We start from the raw sequence: 21940 nt of genomic DNA, 5'->3' as shown, positions 1-21940 counted from the left end.
TGGGGGAAGGTGCGAAATGGGAGAAGAGTAGCCTCTTAATGTTTAGTTTAACATCCTCTGGGCTTCTCCATCTAGGGCTTGAGTCCATTCTCTTGCTGTCAGAAATGTACCCTGTCTTTTTGGCTCCCCTGTCTTAACCTGGTCTGTGTTTCAGGAGAGAAGCCACATCAGTGTCAAGTCTGTGGGAAGACCTTCTCTCAGAGTGGGAGCAGGAATGTGCACATGAGAAAGCATCACTTGCAGATGGGAGCAGCTGGGAGTCAAGAGCAGGAACAAACTGGTAAGGAGAAGAGGGTATAGTGGAGGGCTATATTTTGGGGGTTCCAAAAGCCAAATAACTGGCCTGTCTGATGTGGAAATTTTCTGATTCTAATTTGGGTAGAGAGATTGGTCTCATTTGATGGACTAGTGGTTTCCAAATGTAACTGTACAGTAAAATCGTTTGCAAGCTTTTAAAACATATATTGTGTATTGCTTGTCCACCCCTCTCCCCCAGCAAAACAAAACAACCTGATAAATGAGATTACTTGGTAGTAAAATCCCGGAGTCTATAGTTTTGAAAGTTCCTCTAGTGAGTTTGATGGTAACTAGTGCTGATCCATGAACCATCATTTGATTGTCACTGTGATGAAGATTTCTGTATGACAAGAGTTTAAGCATTTTTTACTTATCAGTCATGACTCCCTTTTTACCCTAGCTTAAATTTGATAATACGTTTTTATTATTATTCCTTTCCATGTCTTTCATTAATCAATTATTTTATTCTAAATACTCCTTTCTAAGGATGCACCCATCCCATTTTATATGTTTGTTATCCAGATGCTGATCACAAGCAAGGGTATTTATCCATGAGGCTCAAACTCTTCCCTTCTAGGTTTATTTTTGCTTCCCAAAAGTAAGTGAAATAGAGGAGGTGGCATCCAAAATACAGGTTAACTTTTAGTTCTGAAAAAAAAAGCCAGCTTCTCGTGAAGGAAAATGGGGACCAGGCACAGCCTTGACTGCTGTATGTCTCTCACATCCTATTCTCTGTGCAGCTGAGCCACTAATGGGCAGTAGTTTGCTTGAAGAGGCTTCAGTAACCAGTAAAAACCTGGTGTCTATGAATTCTCAGCCCAGCCTTGGTGGAGAGTCCTTGAACCTACCAAATACCAATTCTATCCTAGGAGTTGATGATGGTAAGACTTTCAACTCTCCTTTATTTGGGGAAAATGGGCTGCAACTAGGGACTAAGGAATGGGGTTGTCTCCAAAATGGAGGTTTTAATTAAGTTCATTTCTTGTGAGTAGAAATGGTATGATTGAGTAGCATTTGTGTTGTCTCTGGAGTAGATAAGTGAATATTTTAAAAAGTTTTTTCATTGAAAAGATAATGTTGCAAAAGAATAAAGAGAAAAAGTTTTAAGAAGAAAATTATCCATAATCCTAGCATCCTAGCCCAACTATTTCTATCTTTCCTATTGCAGTTATGGAAGAACTTAACTTTTAAAATATTTAAACAGAACATAACCAGGTTTTACAGAGGAGAATTAAAGCAATTTCTCCATACCTTCAAAAGCCATATCTTCTGGAGAAAAGAAAGGGCTCTCTAGGAAACAGTTGCTCCTCTCTGGTATAGAAATTTCACCCAAGTTACACAGGCCAGGCCCTCTTCTCTGAAAAACTTAACAGGTGAGGTCAGCATGCATTTATTCAGTGCCTACTGTGTACCTGGCACCATGGGAAAGAAAAGTAGAAGACAGGGACCTTAAAATCTAGTTGAGAAGTCAAAACTTACATATGGGAAACAACATTGAGTGAGAAGAAGACAGTGTATAAGCAAACGTTAAGTTATGTGGTATCCTGGAAGAGCAATATAAGCTAGAAAGCCCCTAGAAGATACTCTTAATTTATTTGAGAGCTAAGTGGTTTATGTGTAAGCAATTTCCAGAAGATCTTCGTGGTGATTCTGCTGATGAACATTTAATAAGTCTGAGATCCTTTGTTTTCGTTACTCATATGGCAGTCAGTCAGTTTTGGGTATAAAGACCATGTTTGTGTAACTTATATATGGAGCCTACAAGGCCCAGAGTGTGCTTCCACAATAAGCCTCTTCTGTTTCATAAATGATACTAAGGAGAAAAGTCTCAAGGGAGGAAGAGACAGTGAGAAGGAACTTTGGAGCCAGGTTTAAGCTCTTGACTAGCACGTATTGCACTATTTCCATCACTGGTGACTGCTTTAAGGGTTGGCTCTGGTTCCCTGATTCATAAGCAATTTTAATCCAGTTAATAGTGCTAAAGCCATATTACTCTAAATTGGCATACTGAAAAATGGTCAGCTGTTATATCAAGATTTCTTGCCTTTTCTTCCCATCCCCCTTTTGTAATACGTTCCAAATTCACTGATAGTGATTATCAGGCAGGAATTAATTTGGAAGAAACACAGGAATGTGGGATTCAGTTTTTCAGGGAACAGTTTTAAGAGTTCTTAATGAGAGATTTGATAATGAAAGTAGGTAGGTAGATCTGTGGATTCACTTTGCATTGAAACATTTTTCTGCTGTTTCAGAGGTGCTTGCTGAAGGATCCCCACGTCCTCTGTCTTCAGTGCCTGATGTGACGCATCATTTGGTGACCATGCAGTCAGGGAGGCAGTCATATGAGGTGTCTGTCTTAACTGCCGTAAATCCACAGGAGGTAAAACTATCTCTTGCCCTTACTTTGTTTCCGTGGAGATTAATGTGGAGAATGATTGGGAATCTATTTCAGAGGATCTGAAAAAATTCTCCAATTTCCCTTTCCTGGAGACTTTGATTAGAATATCTTACCTTAAGCTAAGCATGAGTCCAGGTTTGAAAGGAACCTGAGTATTAGGGTCTGCTGAATTGGGAGATTGGTCATTCACAGCTGGGACTCTGAGCCCTAGTTTCCTTGATACACATGCCCTAATTAATGAGATCGGCTCCTCCTGTTCTTGCCTCACTTGCGATGAAAATGCTGCTTTTGTTTTATAAAGAAAATAACATCCTGGGACAAAGTAGTCCTTGAGCAAAAAAGATAGAGACAAAATCATTAGAAATAATTATCATTCATTTTGCTAGGGCCAGTTGTCTCGGAGATACCAGGCTGAACCAACTGGGCATATGAGAATGTGTCCACTTGCTTGTTGAGTGAGAACCATCATGTAAATCAAAGGGGCTTTTAGATTGATTCTAAGCACCCCTTACTCTGTTTTTTTGGCTCTGACCCGGAAAACAGAATGAAAACCGGTTGGGCTTCTAGAATCTTAGGATATTTTTTTGGCCTTGTGTCGTGGAGGTAGATGACTTCCTCATGAGCTCGTTTCATATGCATAAGCTTTTGCCAAAGCCTGTATATTCTGGCTTTGGTGTTATAGTATCTTTCACTTTTCCTTTCATTATAGCCTATAGACCACAGTCTGCTGTTATAGCATTCAAATGACTCTGCATCCTATATTGAATGGTCTCAATTTTTCTGTAATATTTCTGAGGATATCCAGGATCAGAAGGCTCTGGGCATGCATGTTAATGTTTCTTCCAGGACCTTTCCTTGTATTCATCATTGCGACCCATTGTCTCAGTCTTGCTTATGTTATATTGAAAGTTTTTGCTATTTGGTATCATTGGTTCTTCCCTAAGTCACCTTCTCCTGGTAACCGCTTTGGAACATGTCTCACCTGTGGAGTCTTCCTTTATTTGTTCCCCTCTTCGTTTATCTATTTAAAATGTTTTATTATGGAAGTTTTCAAAGAGTATAAATACTGAGAACGAGAATAGTATAGTGATCCATGTACTTGTCACCCATCTTCAACAATTAACTGTCTACTGTTCTTATCACTTCCTTCCTACTGTTTGCTGTTGATGTTTTATTTGTAGTGCAGTATTTTAAATCATAGACATTTCATCTGTAAATATTTCTCTAACAGATATTTTTTCATAACTATATCTTTATCATACCCAACAAAATTAACAATAATTTATTGATATCCTCTGATTCTTAGCCTTCTAAATTTTTGCTCAGAAAGAATCTTTTTATGGTTGGTTGGTTTGAATTAGAATTCAAACAAAGCCTATACATTGCATTTGGTTAATAATTCTCTTTATCTCTAATAGTCCTCCCCCTCTTTTTTTCAGTATGGCTATCTATTTAAGGAATTGGGTTGTTTGTCTTATAGCATTTCCCACATTCTGATTTTGGTTGATTGACTCCTTTTGTTGTTTGATTTCTTTCTCTATCCACAGACTTCCTGAAAACTGGTAATTACATTTAGAGGCTTGATTAGATTACTGTTTGTTTTTTCCTCTTGGCAAGAATTTTTTTTTTTTTTTAGTATTTCTTTTTTTTTTTTAATTTACTTATTTATTTTTGGCTGTGTTGGTTCTTCATTTCTGTGCGAGGGCCTTCTCCAGTTGTGGCGAGCGGGGACCACTCTTCATCGCGCTGCGCGGGCCTCTCACTGTCGCGGCCTCTCTTTGCGGAGCACGGCTCCGGACGCGCAGGCTCAGTAGTTGTGGCACACGGGCTTAGTTGCTCCGCGGCATGTGGGATCTGCCCGGACCAGGGCTCGAACCCGTGTCCCCTGCATCGGCAGGCAGACTCTCAACCACTGCGCCACCAGGGAAGCCCGGCAAGAATATTTTATAGGTGGTACTCTTGCTTCCTACTACATCTCATCAGGAGACACATGATATTTGGTTGTTCTCCTCACTGATCTCAAGATTGACCAGTGGGTTATGTAAAAGTTTTGGCAACCATTACTGATCATGGCCTAGATCTGTTTTTCATTAGGGCTTGCAAAACAGTGATACCTTATTCTCTTTTTCCTTCTGCTTTTATTAACTGTGATTCTTCTATAAAAGAAATACTTTTATTAACTATTGGGTTGCTCTGAAATAGTTCAGGAAAGTCATCCCCTTCTTTTTGTACCTAGTACAAATTATTATCCTGATATACCAATCCACAACACTCAACGTTTTCTTTTTTTTTTTTAATTAATTAATTAATTTATTTATTTTTGGCTGTGTTGGGTCTTCATTTCTGTGCGAGGGCTTTCTCTAGTTGCGGCAAGCGGGGGCCACTCTTCATTGCGGTGCGCGGCCTCTCTTGTTGCGGAGCACGGGCTCCAGATGCGCAGGCTCAGTAGTTGTGGTGCACGGGCCTAGTTGCTCCGCGGCATGTGGGATCTTCCCAGACCAGGGCTCAAACCCGTGTCCCCTGCATTGGCAGGCAGATTCTCAACCACTGCGCCACCAGGGAAGCCCATTTTCTTTTTTTATATTTGAAACTTTGGAGTTTTTCTCTCCCATACTGCTAAATACCTTTTTTTAATTGAAGCACTCCAGATTACCCCAAATAAATGCCAGATGAATAAAGATAATTCATTCAACAGATATTATGTACCTGATGTGTGCAAGGCACTCTGCTGGGTACTAGTTATACAGTAGTAAACAAAATATAATCTCTGTCTCAAAGAGCTTAGAGTCAGAGTTAGGACCTCTGCCTTTTATAACTCCATAGCTATGTAAATGGTGCCCCTGGAGTTGTGCTGTACAGAGAGTTTAGAATGGGAAGGGCAACAGGTCAATGAACTGGCAATTTTTATACAGGGTAGTAGTGCTAGTCTTGGGGGAAATAGGATAAGTTTTAGAGTTTAAGTTGAGACCTGAGGGATGAATAGTAATCATCTTGATGGAGAAGTGGGAGGGATTGGAAGAAGTTTAATAGGCGTAAAGGTAGCAATGTGTACAAAGGAGAAGGGAGCACGCCCGACTATGGAACCACAAAGGGTTGAGTGTGATGGACATGGAATGGAGAGATTGGTGTGGGATGGAAAAATGAGAGCAGGAAAGACAAGCTGGTTCTTCTCTTTAAGGGCCTTATAGGACATGATTTTATCCTGGGGGCACTGGGGAGCCACTGCATGGTTTTAAATGGGGTATGACATGGTCAGATTTGTGTATGCAGAAAGTCCAGTAGTAGCACATTTGTTCTCTTGAACCTGTAGCTGGCTTCCGAGTGTCCTTGTCTGGGAGATGCTCACTCACAGCCTCAGGCAGACACAATAACACAGACTACCTAAAAAAAAAAAACAAAGGAAAACTTGGCCTTCACTCCAGGAGAACACAAAGGGCCTTTAAGTCCTGTGTACCCAGTTTCAGAATGGAAGCCTCAGACACTTAATAGAAAAATATTAACACCACAAGAGGAAAGTGCTGCCCTTAGATGTAGTTGAAAATCCTTCACTATCACTTTTTCCTCATGGATCCTTATGTATTTACAAATACAATTTCTGTCTGAGCCTCACTTCTTTTGTCTTTCCTTTACTATACCATTATTACCTTCCTCCCATCAAGGCATTTTCATCGCTCATCCCCTCCTTTTCCTTCTGAAGGTGGGCTTATCACATCCTCCAATACCTTCATTTTTTTTTCAAGCTATAAGCCCCCAAAGGCTCCAGGCTTCATCCTCTTCCTCATCCGGGGTCTAAGTACTAACTGACTGTTCCTCCAGTGAGTGAGGAATATTGACTCCTTAGGGATTATTCTCAGATGCCAGAGAAGGAGAAGGCAATAGCAACCCTTAAAACAACACATGCCCATTCCAAATTGTTTTTTAAAGATCACCATGCATTGTAGATCAGACCTGTAAGAATCTGCTGATGCACTTCTAATTGGACTCCTGTAAGTATGCTCTAAAAATAAAAATAACTTATCAAGAACAAGTGTCAGAAATTATCATGGAAAATATATGAAAAACTACAAGTTAACTCTCACTCAGATGGTTCAAATTGGATAATTCTGATTTTTCCTCAGTGTGGCCAGGTCTTCTGAGAATCAGACAGAGGACTCATTGTGCAGACCCAGCTGAGACCCCAGGGCTTTTGACCTTCTGTGGACTAAAGGTCATCCCAAATGGGGTTCCATAGCCACACTGACTTCACATTCTTGAATTCAAGAACCAGTATAAGTGATTGCCAGTTAGCTTTGGCTATATCTTAGAATATTTCCCAAATAAAACAAGGAGGAAAACAGAAATTACAAATTCTTTAACATTTCTCATAAAGTGCCATTGCTAAGTTTGAATGTAAACATCTGGATCTTGGTCTAGATTAAAAATATACCATTCCTAATCTCTACCACACAGTATCAACTGAAATCTGTGGTTTCTTTCTCTAAGTTTAAAATTTTTCTTTAAATTTCTTTAAATTCCATACCATTGAATTCTACTATGTAAATAACCTTCATCTAAATTAAGATCACCAAATATATCTCCAGCTCTAGAATTTATCTGATTAGATTTTAACAAACAATGTTTATTCTGTTTTCACTGTATTATTCCCATCTCATTTTCTTTTCATAATAAAATGGAACCCAATTTCATCAATTATTATACAAAAACACCTTTCAACAGGAACCTTGAATGTAGAGTAGAATGTCCACGGTAGCTGCCACCCTATTGGAGACTCTCAGGCTTGTCTTCCCTCATCACAGGAAAGGTATTTTAAGCCCAGGAAATCCCTGGATTTTTCATGAGTGGGTTGTAGCTCTCATGTAGAACTCCATTCCCTTTACTTCTTCTTGAGCCTTCAGCCTGTACTTTGGCTAACTGACTGATGTAAGATTTTTGGTTCCACCAGTTCTGATTTCCCTGTGGTTATAGATTCCTCCATCACTGACTAGTGAGTATGTGATTACACAAATAATAGTTTGGCTTATAGGATATTATAATTATTATTATCAGGATATTTTACTGCTATAGTAGGAATGCCAGCATCATCAAATGGTCAAAGTGCTGTCCCAAGGCCAGTACATAAATGAGATCTATCAGTCTGTGCATGTCTTCTGATTTGGAACTAGCTGTCCCTGACTCACCCCTGCAATGCATTCCCCACCCCAAATTGTAAACCTGTCACTTAGTATGAATTATTTTTCCTGTTATTCACTGGTAACTATTCCAGATTTGTTTTTAATCTCTTACAGTTACTAAACCAAGGAGATTTAACTGAAGGACGGACATGAGCATGGGTGCTGACTCCTGGAAGAGCAGCTCTACCTGAACCCAGAGTGCATGCAGTGGGAACAGGATGCTTATGGCTCACAGTTTGCCAGAACCAAAATGAATCTGTGAAGGACAGGACCCCACTTTTGCCTCTGTTCATCTTTCCTGGCCTAGAAGATGACTGTAGGAGAGCTTCTATTCAACTACCATCTGATTCAGACAAGGAAGAAAGCAGTGAATGTGGGCTGGGTAACTGTACCTACCTCTCTTCCCACTGCACAATTTTGGGATAGACTTCCCCCAAAAGTGAATTTGATTATTTGTTGGCTGAAGTTTCTCAGTAAGACTGTTGAGGGGAGGTTTTCCTTTGAAGAGTTTTCATCCCATACTGAGCTGTCTTTTCACATGGGTGAACTAAATCCTGCCACCAACCATAAAACTTCACCAAGAAGTTAAGCTTTCAAGATGCCTTGTTGCTTTCGAGAAGGGAGTGGTGTCAGTTCTGTTGTGACATTCTCCCTTTAGCAACCTGAGTAAGAGACTCTCTGCCACTGGTCTTCAAAAAAATAAATTACTTGAATCCCTGCTTGGCCCAGGCTGAGGTACTATCTTGTCCTATACACCTCTACTTGGCCACTTTGCTTTCTTTGTTTATGGAACATACAGTAGCATGTTAAGAGGTTGTTTGTTTTTTGCTTTTTGTTTTTTGTTTTTTTTTTAAGTTAAAAATCACCTGATTCAGAGCTTCAATTGTTTTTCCTTTAAATAAACAAAACAGCCAGTCAGTTCTTTGGCTCCTTGTTTTAAACAAAATTTGTTTCCTTTTGAGAGGAGATTAAGAAAATAATTCAGTCTTTCCCTTTAAGATGGGGCACTGATTTACCCTCAGGAGTCCATGCAGGTAAAACTGAGCTCAGAAGTCTTGGGGAAGATGACATGAGCATCTTCATCTCCAACTAGCAAACCCATGTGGTAGTTATCAGAGTATCGTTCTTGTCATCACCAAAAGGACCATGTTTGAGTCTGGAAAAATGGCAATAATAACAGATATTTTTGAATATTTCCAGAAAGATACTTTAAAAAACATGAGAAAGGTTCTTCTGTCAGAGTAGGCACTCTTGCTACCATCATCCTGTCTTTAGAGTTACTGAGAGAGACTATTTCATTATTATTGGTGAGAAGAAAAGTATCCAGAGATCACCTACTAGAAAATCATGGCTGTCAGAAGTTTCAAATTTATTAAAATGAACCTCATGCTAACATAGTACACACATGCACAGAGTGACACATTCTAAGCAGATAACAGCAAAGAATTAACTGCTGTTTTAAATAAAGTAATTATAGTTCTTAATTTGTTAATGACATGCATAATTATCCTGTGCTAGATAGACTGAGTTCATATCAATTACTTGTATTCTTAAAATGCCAGTTTTGGCTTCCAGTAGCCTTACTTTTATACTAGAACAGTGGTTTTCAACCAAGGACATTTTGCCACCCAGGGGACTTTTCGTAATATCTGGAGACATTTTTGGTTGTCGTAACTGAGGAGAGGGGTGCTATTGGTATCTAGTTAATAGAGGCCAGGGGTACTGCTAACCATCCTACAATGTATAGCTCCCTCACCCAACACAGACTCCTCTGGCCCAAAATGTCAATAGTGCTGAGGCTGAGAAACCCCATATTTGGGGTTGCAAACTTGTCATCCCCCATGGGCTAATCTGATATACAAACATGTTTTGTTTTTCCCACATATTATTTCCAAATAAATTTTTTTTTTTTTGGCTGGGCTGCGCAGCTTGTGGGATCTTAGTTCCCCGATCAGGGATTGAACCCCACGCCCTTGGCAGTGAAAGCGTGGAGTCCTAACCACTGGACGGCCAGGGAATTTCCAGTAAGTTTTAAATTAGTTGCCGACATGCACATTTCTGGTTTCTGTTGAAAATGTGGTTGATCTGGCAATTCTGGGCCTGTATTCCATCAGGGTTGATATTCTCTAGTCTCTACTATCTCCTGCTAATCTGACAGCCAGCCCATTTGACCCATTTGTTTCCTGACTAGCCTCTGTAGGCATTTGGGCTTATGCCCTTTTTTCTGTACCTGTATGCTTAAGTGTGAGGCACAAAGCAAGAACCCTTAATTAGCTCTGATCCCTCTACCCTGAACTTCTCCACTTTGATTTACTTGGACCATTCTCTGTTATCTACTTTTCTTTCCCCCATTCTCCAAAAGTAACCATGACTCAAAACCCAAGTTTTGCCTGCCTTGACTCAACCCCAAGGTAGCTGCTTGATATTATTCGAAAGCAGTAGTTTTAAGTATACTGATTAACCAAATGATTTGAGATTATCTGGTAATTCATAAGACAGCTCCTCTAGTTCTTTCTTGGGGCTTGTAGGCTGTTCTAGAGATTCTTCTAAATCCTGCCGTGGATTCCTGATGCCGAGTTTACATAGTTTCATGAGTGCTGCAGAATAAATTAAAGAATTATAAAATTTTAAATTTTAAATCAAAGGAAGCATCGTGTAAGGCTTAAGCATGGTTTCAACATTATAATTATTTTGTATGGGGTATAAAGGCAAATTTCTAGGGGGAAAACTGAGATAGGAATTAGGGGAAGGGCTACTAGGACTTAAAACAAAATTGAGAGTAATAGAAATACTGTGCTTTTCTCCCTTTGACTTATATGATATCAATGGAGGAGGTGGTGCTAATGAGTTGCTTTTAAAAAATGCTAGATTTGGGACTTCCCTGGTGGCGCAGTGTGTTAAGACTCTGCCTGCCAATGCAGGGGACACAGGTTCGAGCCCTGGTCTGGGAAGATCCCACATGCCACAGAGCAACTAAGCCTGTGCGCCACAACTACTGAGCCTGTGCTCTACAGTCCACGAGCCACAGCTACTAAAGCCCATGTGCCTAGAGCCTGTGCTCCGCAACAAGAGAAGCCACCGCAGTCAGAAGCCTGTGCACAGTAATGAAGAGCAGCCCCCGCTCACCACAACTAGAGAAAGCCCGCGCACAGCAACGAAGAAGACCTGACGCAGCCATAAATAAATAAATAAATATATTTATTTTTTTTAAAAAGCTAGATTTGAACAAGCCATGGTGACCAAGCTGAGGGGAAAAGAAAGGCTTTGATTGTACAGGATATTTACAGCTTTTATTGTGGCCCTGTAATGGTTTTTACTTTCACTTATCCAATAAGTAAGTAAACGAAGAGTGTAGTTTATCATTTTATAGGAAGTAAAAATATACATGATTTTTCTTCAGAATTGAAGTAGAAGTACTTTTGACTGATGGCATTGGACTGGGATTGGAAAAATGATCTGTTTCAAATTGAAGGAATCTAGACCTAATACACAATAGCTATATTTTATTCACAACTGCACTACTCACCAAATTTAAATGTGTTACTTGGAGATCTCTAGATTAGTATTCTATAAATACAGGATTGTGATCTCAAAATATGAGTGACTGTTCTAAAGCTTCCTCCCAGTGGCGTTACTAGGGATGCAACTTGAGAGCTGCAGGATGACAGCAGTATCTCTGATTACCTGGGACAATCACGGCCTGCTGATTGCTCCTTCCATTGTAAAGCCCGGTTGCCCTGACCCTTGTTCCTCACAAAGTCTTCATCCAGCCCAGCGTGCCTCAGGGTGTCTCGATACCGTTGTTCTGCTTCCTTCCTGGCAAGGTCCTGTGGAATGGAAATTAATCTGCTGTAGCTGAATTACCAGATAATTTTAAATTGCTTGCTTAATCTGTATGCTTGTAATACTGCTTTTCCACCCCACCACCCCCCTGTAGTGCTGGACACAGATTTGTATGAAAATTACTTAGAGCCTTATTCTCAAGCTTTAAAGTACATAGGAACTACCTGAAGATCGGGTTAAAATGCAGATTCTTATTAGGTAGTTCTCAGATGGGGCCCGCAATTCTGTATTTCTAATACTCTCAGGAGATGGCAACTGTTGTTTTGGGAACCACACCTTTGTGAGGCAAGGATTTAGATTTTTGGAAGACCAAGTGAGACCCAGATGAAAAAGATGGACTAAAAACATTTTTAACATTTAAAAGCAACCAAACCATCATCAGGAACACTGAAATATAACAAATGGAAAATAAGCTGCACTTGTAACATTCTTAACAGGATGGATGGTATGCATGTAGACCAGAAAAAGGTTATTTTTTGCTTGTTTAAGTGTTCAAGAACAAAGTCATATAGAGTACTTTGTATTTTTCCTAGAGTGGTGAAAGATCTTTTGAGATCTGAGAATGAGCTTGCTAGGAAAAAGCTAACATGAAGAGCAAACGTCATTATGAGAAATTTTTACTTAGCAATGCAAGTTGCTAAGTAAATCCAAGACAGTCCAGTGTGTGTGTAATATGTAGGGGACTGGGGAGGACTGGACCCAGGAAATGCCTAAATAATGCACTGGCTATAAGATAATGCCCAACATTTGGAACCAGGTCACTAGGGAATGCCAACTTTTGTTTGAAACTCTGGAGAGGAGAGAGATCTACAGAGCTTGATGCAGCTCAAAGCTATCTGGGACGGTGGCCTTTCTAAGACTGTTCAAGTAGCCCCAGAGCTTCCTTAGGGAGATCTCAACTGCGTCCAACTTCCCTAGGAATCTAGAGAACATTTTAAAGTGACTCTTCCAGCCAGAAAGCCACTAAATCTGGAAGAGGCCTTGTGGGGTGCTTGTGAGCATCTCAACCCCTGAAGACCTATAAATGTGCCACAGCTGTAGAGGCTGGGGGTGCCCAGGGCACCAGCACTACAGGAGGAGAGATGACATTAGTAAGTTAAAGATACTCCAACACAGCCAAACTGTCAATTGTATGCCTGGGATCTAACCTGTACTCTGATTCAAGCTGAAGGCTAGACTATAGAGAAAACCCCAGGAAGTGAAATATCCCTTTATAGATGCCTTTGGAATCCAGTCTTGGATGAAATCAGTCCAATGTTCACCAGTGCACTACTTACTTTGGGGAAAGATGGTAGTAATAAAATGAGCCAAGCTTAGAATCTTTCTGAGCCTAAAGGAAGTGTTTAATACCCAGATATTAAGCTGTTTCATAATTTCTAAGAGCCCTTTCATCTAAGACAGAAAGAAAGTGAATGACGGTTTAGATTTACCTTGGTAACTTGTTCGAAGAGATAGGGCCTTATTTGTATTCTCTTCTTCATTTCCTCCAATTCTTTCTTATACTCTTTTGCTCTTTTACGGTCATTGTTCCTGGAATTAACAAGATTTTTAGAATGAATTCCAGGTTTTTCCAATCAGGAATACCTTTAATTTCAGTTAAGTGGAATAACTCCCACAGACATTGTAAATTCCTAACTGTGCCTGGCAAAATCCTTGACTCTATGGTTATAGGAGCCTACTGTAATAACCCCATTTTGCCATTTTTCAAGGCAAATGGCTCCCAAGATAGTTATCCCTTAGACACACGGAGGACACCGACCGATTCTCTTTCAGCTTTGCTTTGAACACCTCCTCCAGGCTTTTATGGGGATCCATGGCTTTCGCACGCAAGGTCACAGATTTAGATATCGCCTGACACTTCTTTTTGTGCATCTCCGACCACTGAGTACTTTGATCTGCTTTGTCCTTTTTCTCAAGTGAACGTCTAAAGGGAAGAGGCACAAAAAGAATACAAATGACCAACCTGGGTATACTTAAAAGCAATCTTAGTAACCTCTCTGGAAAGTCAGTTGGTTTTTTCTATGAATGGGTGAGTAATTTACTACACTGGCATTTCAGAAAGAAGAAGATTCTGGATTAAATGCACTGGCAGATGAAGCCTTCCCAGCACTATGGACAATGAGTTTCTACCCCAGGAGAAGTTCATTAATTGAACTGAAAAACATGAGTTAAAATATTCTTACACTCAGGTGTCTTGCCATCTGGAAACAAAATAATACTAATTGCTACCATTTGCTGAGCTACCTACACTGAACCACGTGCAGACAGGCACCAATAAGTGCTTTATAGCCATTAGCTTAAATTCTCATAGCTGCCCTGTGAGGTAAGGACTGTAGGTCTCCCTTTTTATAGGCAACAAGATTGAGCCTCAGGGAGGGTAAACTACTTGCTTGAAGCTACCCAGCATGCCAGTGGAAAAGCCAAGATTAGAACCAGGATGTCTGACTCCCAAGCCTCTGCCCTTGACAACTGTGCTGTAAATGGTGGGCTGGAAGGTGCCTGGGTTCATGGTCCTTTGGGAATACAAACCTGCATTTCCACAGAGAACTGGAAATGGGCCTCCCTCAATGCACAATTTGGGGTCAACCTGCAGCACTTAGTTTGTACAAGTATCATTCTACAAGGTACTATGGAGAGTTCTACCAAAAGAAAAAACAGTCAAGACTCTTGCAGTAGGGTGTTCATATTCAAATGGACTTATTAGGAAGGAGGGTATAACAGTTTAATCTGCTAATATGTCAAACTCGCTATTGCCAGAACGCAGATATGGACATTCTCTGCAGGTGGGCCACCGTCTGGTTCATGAGACCTATCGTAGTGGGACCTCAGGATTCTGATGCATTTAGCCTTGATTTAGTAACTCTGTGAAATTTGAGGAAGAAGGGAGTATCCCTTGGATGCTAAATACATCTCTAAAATCCCTGTTGTGGGTCTTAAAGGGCCAAGTAGATTCCATGTACTCCTCTGTGAGCCCCACAGGAAGGCACCGAGGTGCCAGTCCTCTCCCAGAGCTAAGCCACCAGTTACAGCATGACCTCTCCTGCTGACTTCAGCTCAGAGGCCTAGCGGAGGAACTCCTGCTGGGGTGCTGGCTGGATGAGACTACCAGGACAGAGGTCAGTTAAAGAGTTAAAAATAAGGAGGCTCCTGCTTCCCAACCGACTTCTAATAGTTCCCCAAGATGAATCTCAGAGAATCTCAAATCTATGCGATGGATGCCTCATCTTCTTTGTGGCAGGCTCACACACACAGGTTCAGGCTTCTCTGAATTCCTGTTCCTAATGCTTCCTTCCTCTTTCACCAGTGGGTCTTTACGCATGTTATTCTGTTTGGAAACTTGTTTCTTTCCAGCCTTTGTCTGGCTGACTTCTCATTCTTCAGGTTTCACCTTAGGCATCTATTACAGAAGACCCAGGCTGCCCAGTGCCCCTCCCACACACGGTCCCCTGCATTTCCCCATCATTGTGCTACTCACAAGATTTGATAGTTGCTTCTTTGCCTTTCTGTATTTCAGACTAGATATTAAACTACAGGTTCTATAAGGTATCTCCAGCCTTAACGCTGTGCCTGGCACAAAGTAAGTCCCCCAAGAATATTGGCTGAGTGATGGTTAAGTGTTCTCCAGCACTAAGTGTGGAGAGTCACATGAATTCCTGTCCTGATCAAGACTCCCTTTCCACCCCTTTCGGTCTCTCTGATAACAGGAGAGAAGGCCCAGCAGCGGAGTGCTTTCCAGCATTGGGGCCAAGATCTGAGCACTGTGGGTCTCATGCAGGCTGACCACTCACCTGACTGCAGATTCCCTCTTCCTGGTGGCGTCTGTGATGTGCACGGGGAGGGTGTTGGCAGAGAGGGAAGCAAGGCCACTCAGAGAACGACTCCTTGGTAGGGGTGTGCCGGGTGGCTGTGGAGATTCCTAGAAGAAATGAAGGCTAATATTGGTAGGACAGCATGTGCAATTAGTTTCTATCTTAACTAGGAATCGATTTCAGCAGAGGACTAGTCAGAATCTTCAGTTCTTTCTTGGGATTAAGGCAAGGGTAATGAGATCTTGAGTTTAGTTAAACAGGGCCAAGATTTGGATATCAATCCCAAAGTTTTTAATTAAATGAGAAGAGTTCTTTGGAATTGGTATTGGGACATGGCAATTGACCCCAACTCCCTGCCTTCCAGACTTGTTTGCACTTATTTCTGCAAAATCCCTCTACAGAGAGGGAAGGAAGGGAAGTATTCTTGTGGTCTTAAATTTTTAGGAACCGTGGATCTGCTTACAGCTGAGCCAGTGTTTTAAAAAAACTAAGATAGAGAAGTGTCATGAGAAGTGCCTTCCATTGAGACCTGGCCCCTCCTGTATTTAGGGCCTCAGCCCTGACCCTCCTGCAGTGGCCTGGGCTCTCACCCTCCTCCCTTCAGAGGCGGCAGCATCACAGGGCCGAGGAGTACGACGCAGACTGGCGGTTCTCAGCAAGAAGGGCTTGTTGCGAGTCACCTCCTGGGTGTCTCTTCTCTTGGCAGCTCTTTTCTGGAAGGCCTTGTAAAGTTCTTCATAGTCAGGGACGGCAGGATTCACCCGAGGCTGGAATCCAAAGTCAGTGTGCAGAAACCCAAGCTTCTCCTCCCGGGTCCGGGTGGCTATTCGAGGCTGTGAGTCAGCCCGGCCACTGGAGGAAGCGATGGGGGAGGAGGCCATCTGGAGCATGTCCAGGGCTCTCATTTGGATGCGAATTTTCCTCAAGAGCTCAGCTTCTGTGGAGAAGAAGTCAGGGGAGCGAGGGGTGAGAAGGGACCAAGCCTCAAACCAAAAGGTGTGGTGAGCTTTCCCTCTTAAACACTCGCAGTTAGTGTGCTGGAACTCAGCATTAACTTTTCAGGAATTTTCCGAGCTAGTTGGCATCGTGTGGAAAGCTTGAAATTGGCCAGGATAGGAGTATTTATACCATGAAAACGGCAAACACTGCAAATCAACTTCCTTATTTTTCCTGGAGAGTGCCTTAATGAATGCTGACTAGGACATCACTGCTGTGTGCCAATCAGGCTGCAGAAGCAGCTACCATTTACACTTACTGAGCACTTTCTACAGTTCCTTCTTCAGAGATGGAGCAGGAGGGATGGGCCAGTCACCTGCTCCTCTCCCAGGTCTCCCTTCTCAGGCAGGGGCCCCACCGTCCACCCAACTGCCCAAGCCCACTGCCCACATTGTTCTCACCTCCTCCTCGCTCATCAGTCCTGCCGCCTCCTCCTCTTTAACCTCTCTCCGGTCCAGCCTCTTTTCATCCTCCCTACTAGTTTCATAATTTCTCAGTTGAATCACTGAAATAGGCTCCTACAGATCAACATCCCTCTGGACTTGCCCGTCCCCCTATAATTATCTCCACAGCAGAGTGAGCTTTCTGAACTTCGTATCTGATCATGAGCCACCCTACTTAAAACCCTTCAGTGGCTCCCCCTGCCCTTGGGATGAAGTCCAAACTCCCCCCCATGGCCTACAAGGCCCCAGGTCTGGCCTGTGCCTGTCTGTCCCGCCCCCCGCTCCTCTTCTGTCTCCCCTCTACCTTTCCATGCCTTGAATGTGCTCAGCTTTCTTACCTCCATGCTATTATCTTTGCCTGGTACACTCTTCTTCCCTCTTCATTGAATTCACCATGGCTCCTCCTTCAGGGTCAGCGCTCACTTTCCCTCGGGATTTTCCCTAACTGTTCCCACCGCTCACCGCACTCTAAGTCAGGTCCCTCTGTTATAGGTGACATTGGACCCCTAGGCTTCCCCCTTTAACTCCTGCAAGTGACTTATCACATTTGTAATTATCTGTCTGTCTCCCTCCCATGTCCGCAAACTCCACATCTATTTATTCACGCCTGGGACGTGGCACATGCTATGGAATGAGCGAATAAAGCCAGAGTCCTTTAACTGAGCTATGCGTCTTGAAATGAGTACCTCACAGGATGTGGGGGGCTTTCCTCGGGGCAGCTGGCTAGTGGTGGCGCTGGCCTAGGCTGGTACTCAGATGTCTCTGAGTGGTTCTCTGCTCTGGCACCCGTGCTGCCGCAGAGGCCTTCGTATCCACTCACTGAGCCAGGTGAGGTCAACAGGATGAACCCGGGGCCTCCTACTCCTCTCCCGACTAGGCGCCCCCATTGTACGGGCAGACCCAACCCTACCCCGTGGCCGGCACTGAGCAAGGCCTCTAGCGGGTCCGCCCGAACAGCCCATCCCTGAGCCAGGGTGACCCCTGACCCGACTAAATCCCCACAGCACCGCTTGGTACCCCCAGGCAGGAGGCAGGCCAGAGGCAAGGATGTCTTTACCCTGGAGTTTGTCCCCGAGGGCTGGCTCCAGAATGGACTTGGGGATCCTCCTGGTGGCCTTCTGCTTGGGGACTTTGGCCTTAGCTGTGGTGACTAGGTCCCTCTGTTGAATGGCTTTCTTTCGCTGCTCGTCCTTCCCCAGGAAGCTGAAGGGCTTCAAGGAAGAGAGGAGCAGCTCCTTCCTCTTCTGGATCCCTGCCCGCCTGCGTGCCTCGTTGCGCTCCATGATCTCCTGGTAGAGGGGCAGGTAGACGTGCGCAGGCACAGGCTGTGCCCGGAACTGCCGGTGGCACTCGGCCTCCTCCTGGCCCTGCTTCTGGGCCTGCTGCCTCTCATGCTCAAAGGAGGCAGGCGAGGCCAGCCACTGGGCCTTCTTCCCGGCCTCGCGCAGCGTCATGCGGAACGGCTGAGGGACGGTGATGGATGATGCCCAGGAGCTGATGCTTCTGTGCTGGGAGAGAGGCCTGGAGCTGGAGGGTGGCTGAGGCTGAGCCTTGGGAAGATCGGAGGGCAGGTTGCTCAAGGAGCTGCAGCGCCTCATGGAGCCACACCTGCGGGGAGAGAGCAGCTCTGTGCGTGGAGGACAGGGGGGCCAGGAGGCCCGGCTCCTCCAAGATCCTCCTCCTTCCCCCTCCCTTCCGGCAGGTCACAGTTAGTTTCTCAGCCTCACATCGCAGCCCCACAGGCCTCTAGGCCTGCGCCTTTCTCAACCAGGCTTCTCTCCTTCCCACAGGCCATCCTAGCAGCCCTAGTAGAAAGTCTCTCCTTAGAATGGACCCAAGAATTGCCACTTTGCACTCTTAATATTTTCATTCGGTAGAGAGAAGAGTGTAGTGGTGCACAGGAAGCCTTTAGAGTCAGGCCCAGGTTCCAATCTTGCTTCAAACAATTACCAGCTGTGTGACCTTGAGCAAGGTTCTCTTGGAACCTCAATTTCTTCATCTGTAGAATGGCAAAAATAGTATCTACTTACAGGGTGATTGGGAGGAGAAAGTAAATATTAAATGAGATAAAGTATATGGGCATATAGCAGGGCTTGGCCAAGGGAAATGAAACTTGTTGCCATTCTCAGGGAGGTAGTATATTTGGGAAAGGCATCTCTTTAATTGATTCCAAACCTTCAGGTGACTCAAGGTTACCCAAAGTGATTCAGGACTGCTGGGTAGGAATCAGAACACGTTTGGCTGATTCTGGGCTGAAGCCTGGGTAGGTGGCACTTACAGGAGTGGTCTTTGTTTTACTGAGGAGGAAGATGAGGCCCAGAGTCATGATGTGACTTGGCCAGAGTTGTGCAGTGAGGCAGCTGTTGAACTGCACTGCCTTACCTCGGAGACGGGGGGGACTGCACCTGCGGCTTCCCCCTGCCTTTGTCTTGGAAGAAACTCTCCAGGTCCTCATCATCTTCAGAGAGGCTTTCATCACTGTCTGGGTCAGACAGATAAAGGGATTCCAACAGGCACCACCTGCCTTTCTGCCTTAGTGCCTGCAGGGTCTCGTAAAAACTCGCAGTTGAGTCAGAAGTAGAATCTGTCTCCTCCTCTGGGCTGATGAACTCACTGAGTTTGCCAGCCCTGGGCAAAACCAGCCCATCCCCACACAGCTCCTCTTCTGCCTCTGTGTCTGAGGAGGATTTGGGGGGAAATATCTGAAATGAAATAGACTGTGGGTCAAGCTGTGATTTAAAAACTTAACTACTAATTTCATTTTAAATAAGTATACATTAGGGACTGGGGTGGGGGAAAAAGAAAAATGTGTTCCTTGCTTTAAAGAAATTTCACATATTGGTATATGAGGTGTGCTTGGTTGAAGGGCGGGAAAGGGAAACAGAGAGCTGAAGTTGGTTCATGCAGTCCGGTGAGCATTTATGGAGAACCTACCTTCACCATGCACCCCTGCTCTCCAGGAATCCTACCTGTAACTTTGGCCACACTCTGGGACCTGCCCTACTTGGGTTTTACCTACTTGTTGCCAATCTTCCTTTTCCTGCTTCCCTTGTCTATACCTCTGCTTTCCTCATATTCTAGCTAATTCCTACCCTGTTACTAGGAATGAGTAATTAACAGGAGACAGTGTGGTCTAGCTGAAAGAGTCCTAGAAAGTGGGAAATCCAACTGGGCTTAAATACTCCATTCATTCAGAAAACATTTACTGGGTGCCTAATGTGCATTGAGTATTAGGCTGCGAACAAGACAAACAAGGTCCCTACTCTCATGAGGCTTACATCCTAGTGAAGGGAGAAAGATAATGTAAGATGGTAATAAATTCAATAAAAGCCATGAAACTGTGAGATTATAGAGTGATGGAGTGGCTATGGGACGCTTTTCTGTTGATAAAAGCCCATCAGATAAAGACCACTAGGAATGTACCTGTAATCAGAACTAGGTTTGTTAATTTGCTACAGCATACCATGGGAAAGTATAGGGAACTTGGTGCGGGGTGGGGGCTTTTTCTAGGGTTGGCTGGTCCTGAATGATTCTGAGGAGGGTTAGGGGAAGCAAGGATGGATGGATGCTGTCATAAAGAGGGCACAGTTTAGTAAGTGGGTGAATGAGCAATTTTTATTCAAAAGGTGACAAGAGCAAAGCAGGGCTGAGTAAGTAATTGATAAGTAAGCATAATCATTTAGAAGTATGGGGTATTAGTCGTTTTGCAGGTACAGTGTGGCCCTGTGGGAAATACTGATTTCTGCTGATCTTGCTGCTGGCCTCATCTGGGTCTATTATAGTCTGAGTTTTACTTTCCCAGTCCTGGATGATTTGTACTTTCTCACTGTGGAGGACTTTTAGACTGACACCTGATTGGTGAGAAAAACTTCAGCCTTGCTAAGATCTGGGGTAAGAGGGTTTGGGGCTCGAAGAAAAGCAAATACAAAGGCCTTGAGGCAGGGACAAAATTTTGGACTTCTGGAGAGGTAGAAAGAGGGCCAGTGTGCTTGGAGGATAATAGCAAGAGATATCCTGAAAGAAGCAGGCCGGGGCCATGATGGGACCGCACAGGGTGACTGGTTGGTTGCGGCTGGAAACCAGTTGGGACGGGCCGCTGCAGGCCTCCAAGTGACACTTGGTGATGGTTGAACTGGGTCCGGCTCTAATACTGAAAAGAACAATGGATTCTGAGTCAAAGGTATGTATGTGCTCTAGCCCTCGCTCTGCTACTAAAGAGCGTGTGATTTTAGGAAAATTCCTTTTTTAAAAAGCGACTTTATTTTTATAATTCGCACCTACTATGCAATTCATACAAGTGTACAATTCATTGGGTTTCAGTATACTCAGAGTTGTGCAACCATCACCACAATCAATTTTAATAACCCCCCAAAAGACTCCATTCCATTTAGCAGTCACTCCCTATTTTCCCTAACCCTCCTCATTCCCTAACCCCTAAGCGACCGCCAATTTACTTTGTCTCCATGAATTTGGGGGCAAATTTCTTAATCTCTCTGTGCCTCATTTTTCTCTTCTACAAAATGGAGACAACAATCGTGCTATTAGTCCTGGGGCGGTTGAGAGGATAAGCGGAAACTGGGGGCCATTTCTATGGTTCTATGAAGAGCCTGACGTAAGGGTTCAAGGGGTTCAGGTCCCGGAGATAAGAGTCCGCCTCCGTAAACACTGCCCATTTTAATCCCACGCCCCTGTGACACGCCCTTGCCGTCTGTCCCCAAGGCAACTTCAAACAGTTTCCTCTCTTCGGGATTTCTTTCCGGGGCGCAGACACGATCACTCCCCTTCTTTTTCCCCGCTCACCTGACGGCTCCACTGAGCGCCGCCGGAGGCTCCTGCAGACCTGCCCACGGTCATCGTCTCAGCGGGGAAGAGGCAGAAGCGGCGGAGACAGCGGGGATGACAGCGGCCGTGGAGGTGCAAGCTAAGCGGGTCAGGTTCCGCCCCTTTCTAGCTTGGGCCTCTGATTGGCTCCCAGGCGGATAC

General features: G+C 43.8%; 2 protein-coding genes across 12 annotated transcripts in view; one reads left to right on the top strand and one right to left on the bottom strand.

Annotated features, from left to right (window-relative positions):
* The window catches only part of ZNF410 (zinc finger protein 410), a 41563-nt gene extending 32779 nt beyond the window's left edge, over positions 1 to 8784 (top strand). For 8 of the 10 annotated variants that reach the window (XM_082451755.1, XM_082451748.1, XM_082451754.1 and 5 more), the window contains 4 exons: positions 155 to 280; positions 1038 to 1178; positions 2550 to 2677; positions 7981 to 8784. In XM_082451755.1, coding sequence (XP_082307881.1) covers positions 155 to 280; positions 1038 to 1178; positions 2550 to 2677; positions 7981 to 8019 — 434 coding nt within the window. In that variant the 3' untranslated portion in view covers positions 8020 to 8784. Of the gene's footprint in view, positions 1 to 154; positions 281 to 819; positions 1018 to 1037; positions 1179 to 2549; positions 2678 to 7980 lie in introns of those variants that run through there. The other 2 variants (XM_082451753.1, XM_082451756.1) reach the window with 2 other exon arrangements.
* On the bottom strand, positions 4997 to 21872 carry FAM161B (FAM161 centrosomal protein B). Of its 2 annotated transcripts, XR_014261030.1 has the most exons (10): positions 21758 to 21872; positions 19340 to 19659; positions 18015 to 18565; positions 16109 to 16455; positions 15498 to 15625; positions 13469 to 13633; positions 13140 to 13239; positions 11551 to 11693; positions 8883 to 9022; positions 4997 to 6076 (listed from the first exon to the last, which is right to left on the bottom strand). XR_014261030.1 is itself a non-coding variant. In XM_082451661.1 (9 exons), exons 1-9 carry the CDS (start codon positions 21809 to 21811, stop codon positions 6073 to 6075), a joined length of 1812 nt encoding a protein of 603 aa, XP_082307787.1. In that variant the 5' UTR covers positions 21812 to 21872; the 3' UTR covers positions 4997 to 6072. The 2 variants fall into 2 exon arrangements, 1 of the variants encoding a protein (XP_082307787.1); XM_082451661.1 differs by lacking the exon at positions 8883 to 9022.
* Positions 21873 to 21940: the final 68 nt, after the last annotated feature.

The sequence above is a fragment of the Balaenoptera physalus genome (genome assembly GCF_965194825.1).
Source record: "Balaenoptera physalus genome assembly, chromosome: 2".
Classification (NCBI taxonomy): Eukaryota; Metazoa; Chordata; class Mammalia; order Artiodactyla; family Balaenopteridae; genus Balaenoptera; species Balaenoptera physalus.
The sequence above is the reverse complement of the archived record's forward strand: the minus strand, read 5'-3'. Positions and strand labels throughout refer to the sequence as shown.

What these genes read in the sequence shown, in the direction of transcription:
- FAM161B (XM_082451661.1), bottom strand. Translation starts at nt 21,811, where the DNA reads ATGACCGTGGGCAGGTCTGCAGGAGCCTCCGGCGGCGCTCAGTGGAGC. An exon ending in CCGCCTCTGAAGGGAGGAGG is followed by an intron (nt 15,626 to 16,108) that starts GTGAGAGCCCAG and finishes CATTTCTTCTAG; the next exon opens with GAATCTCCACAGCCACCCGG. An exon ending in TCTTCGAACAAGTTACCAAG is followed by an intron (nt 11,694 to 13,139) that starts GTAAATCTAAAC and finishes TCCATTCCACAG; the next exon opens with GACCTTGCCAGGAAGGAAGC.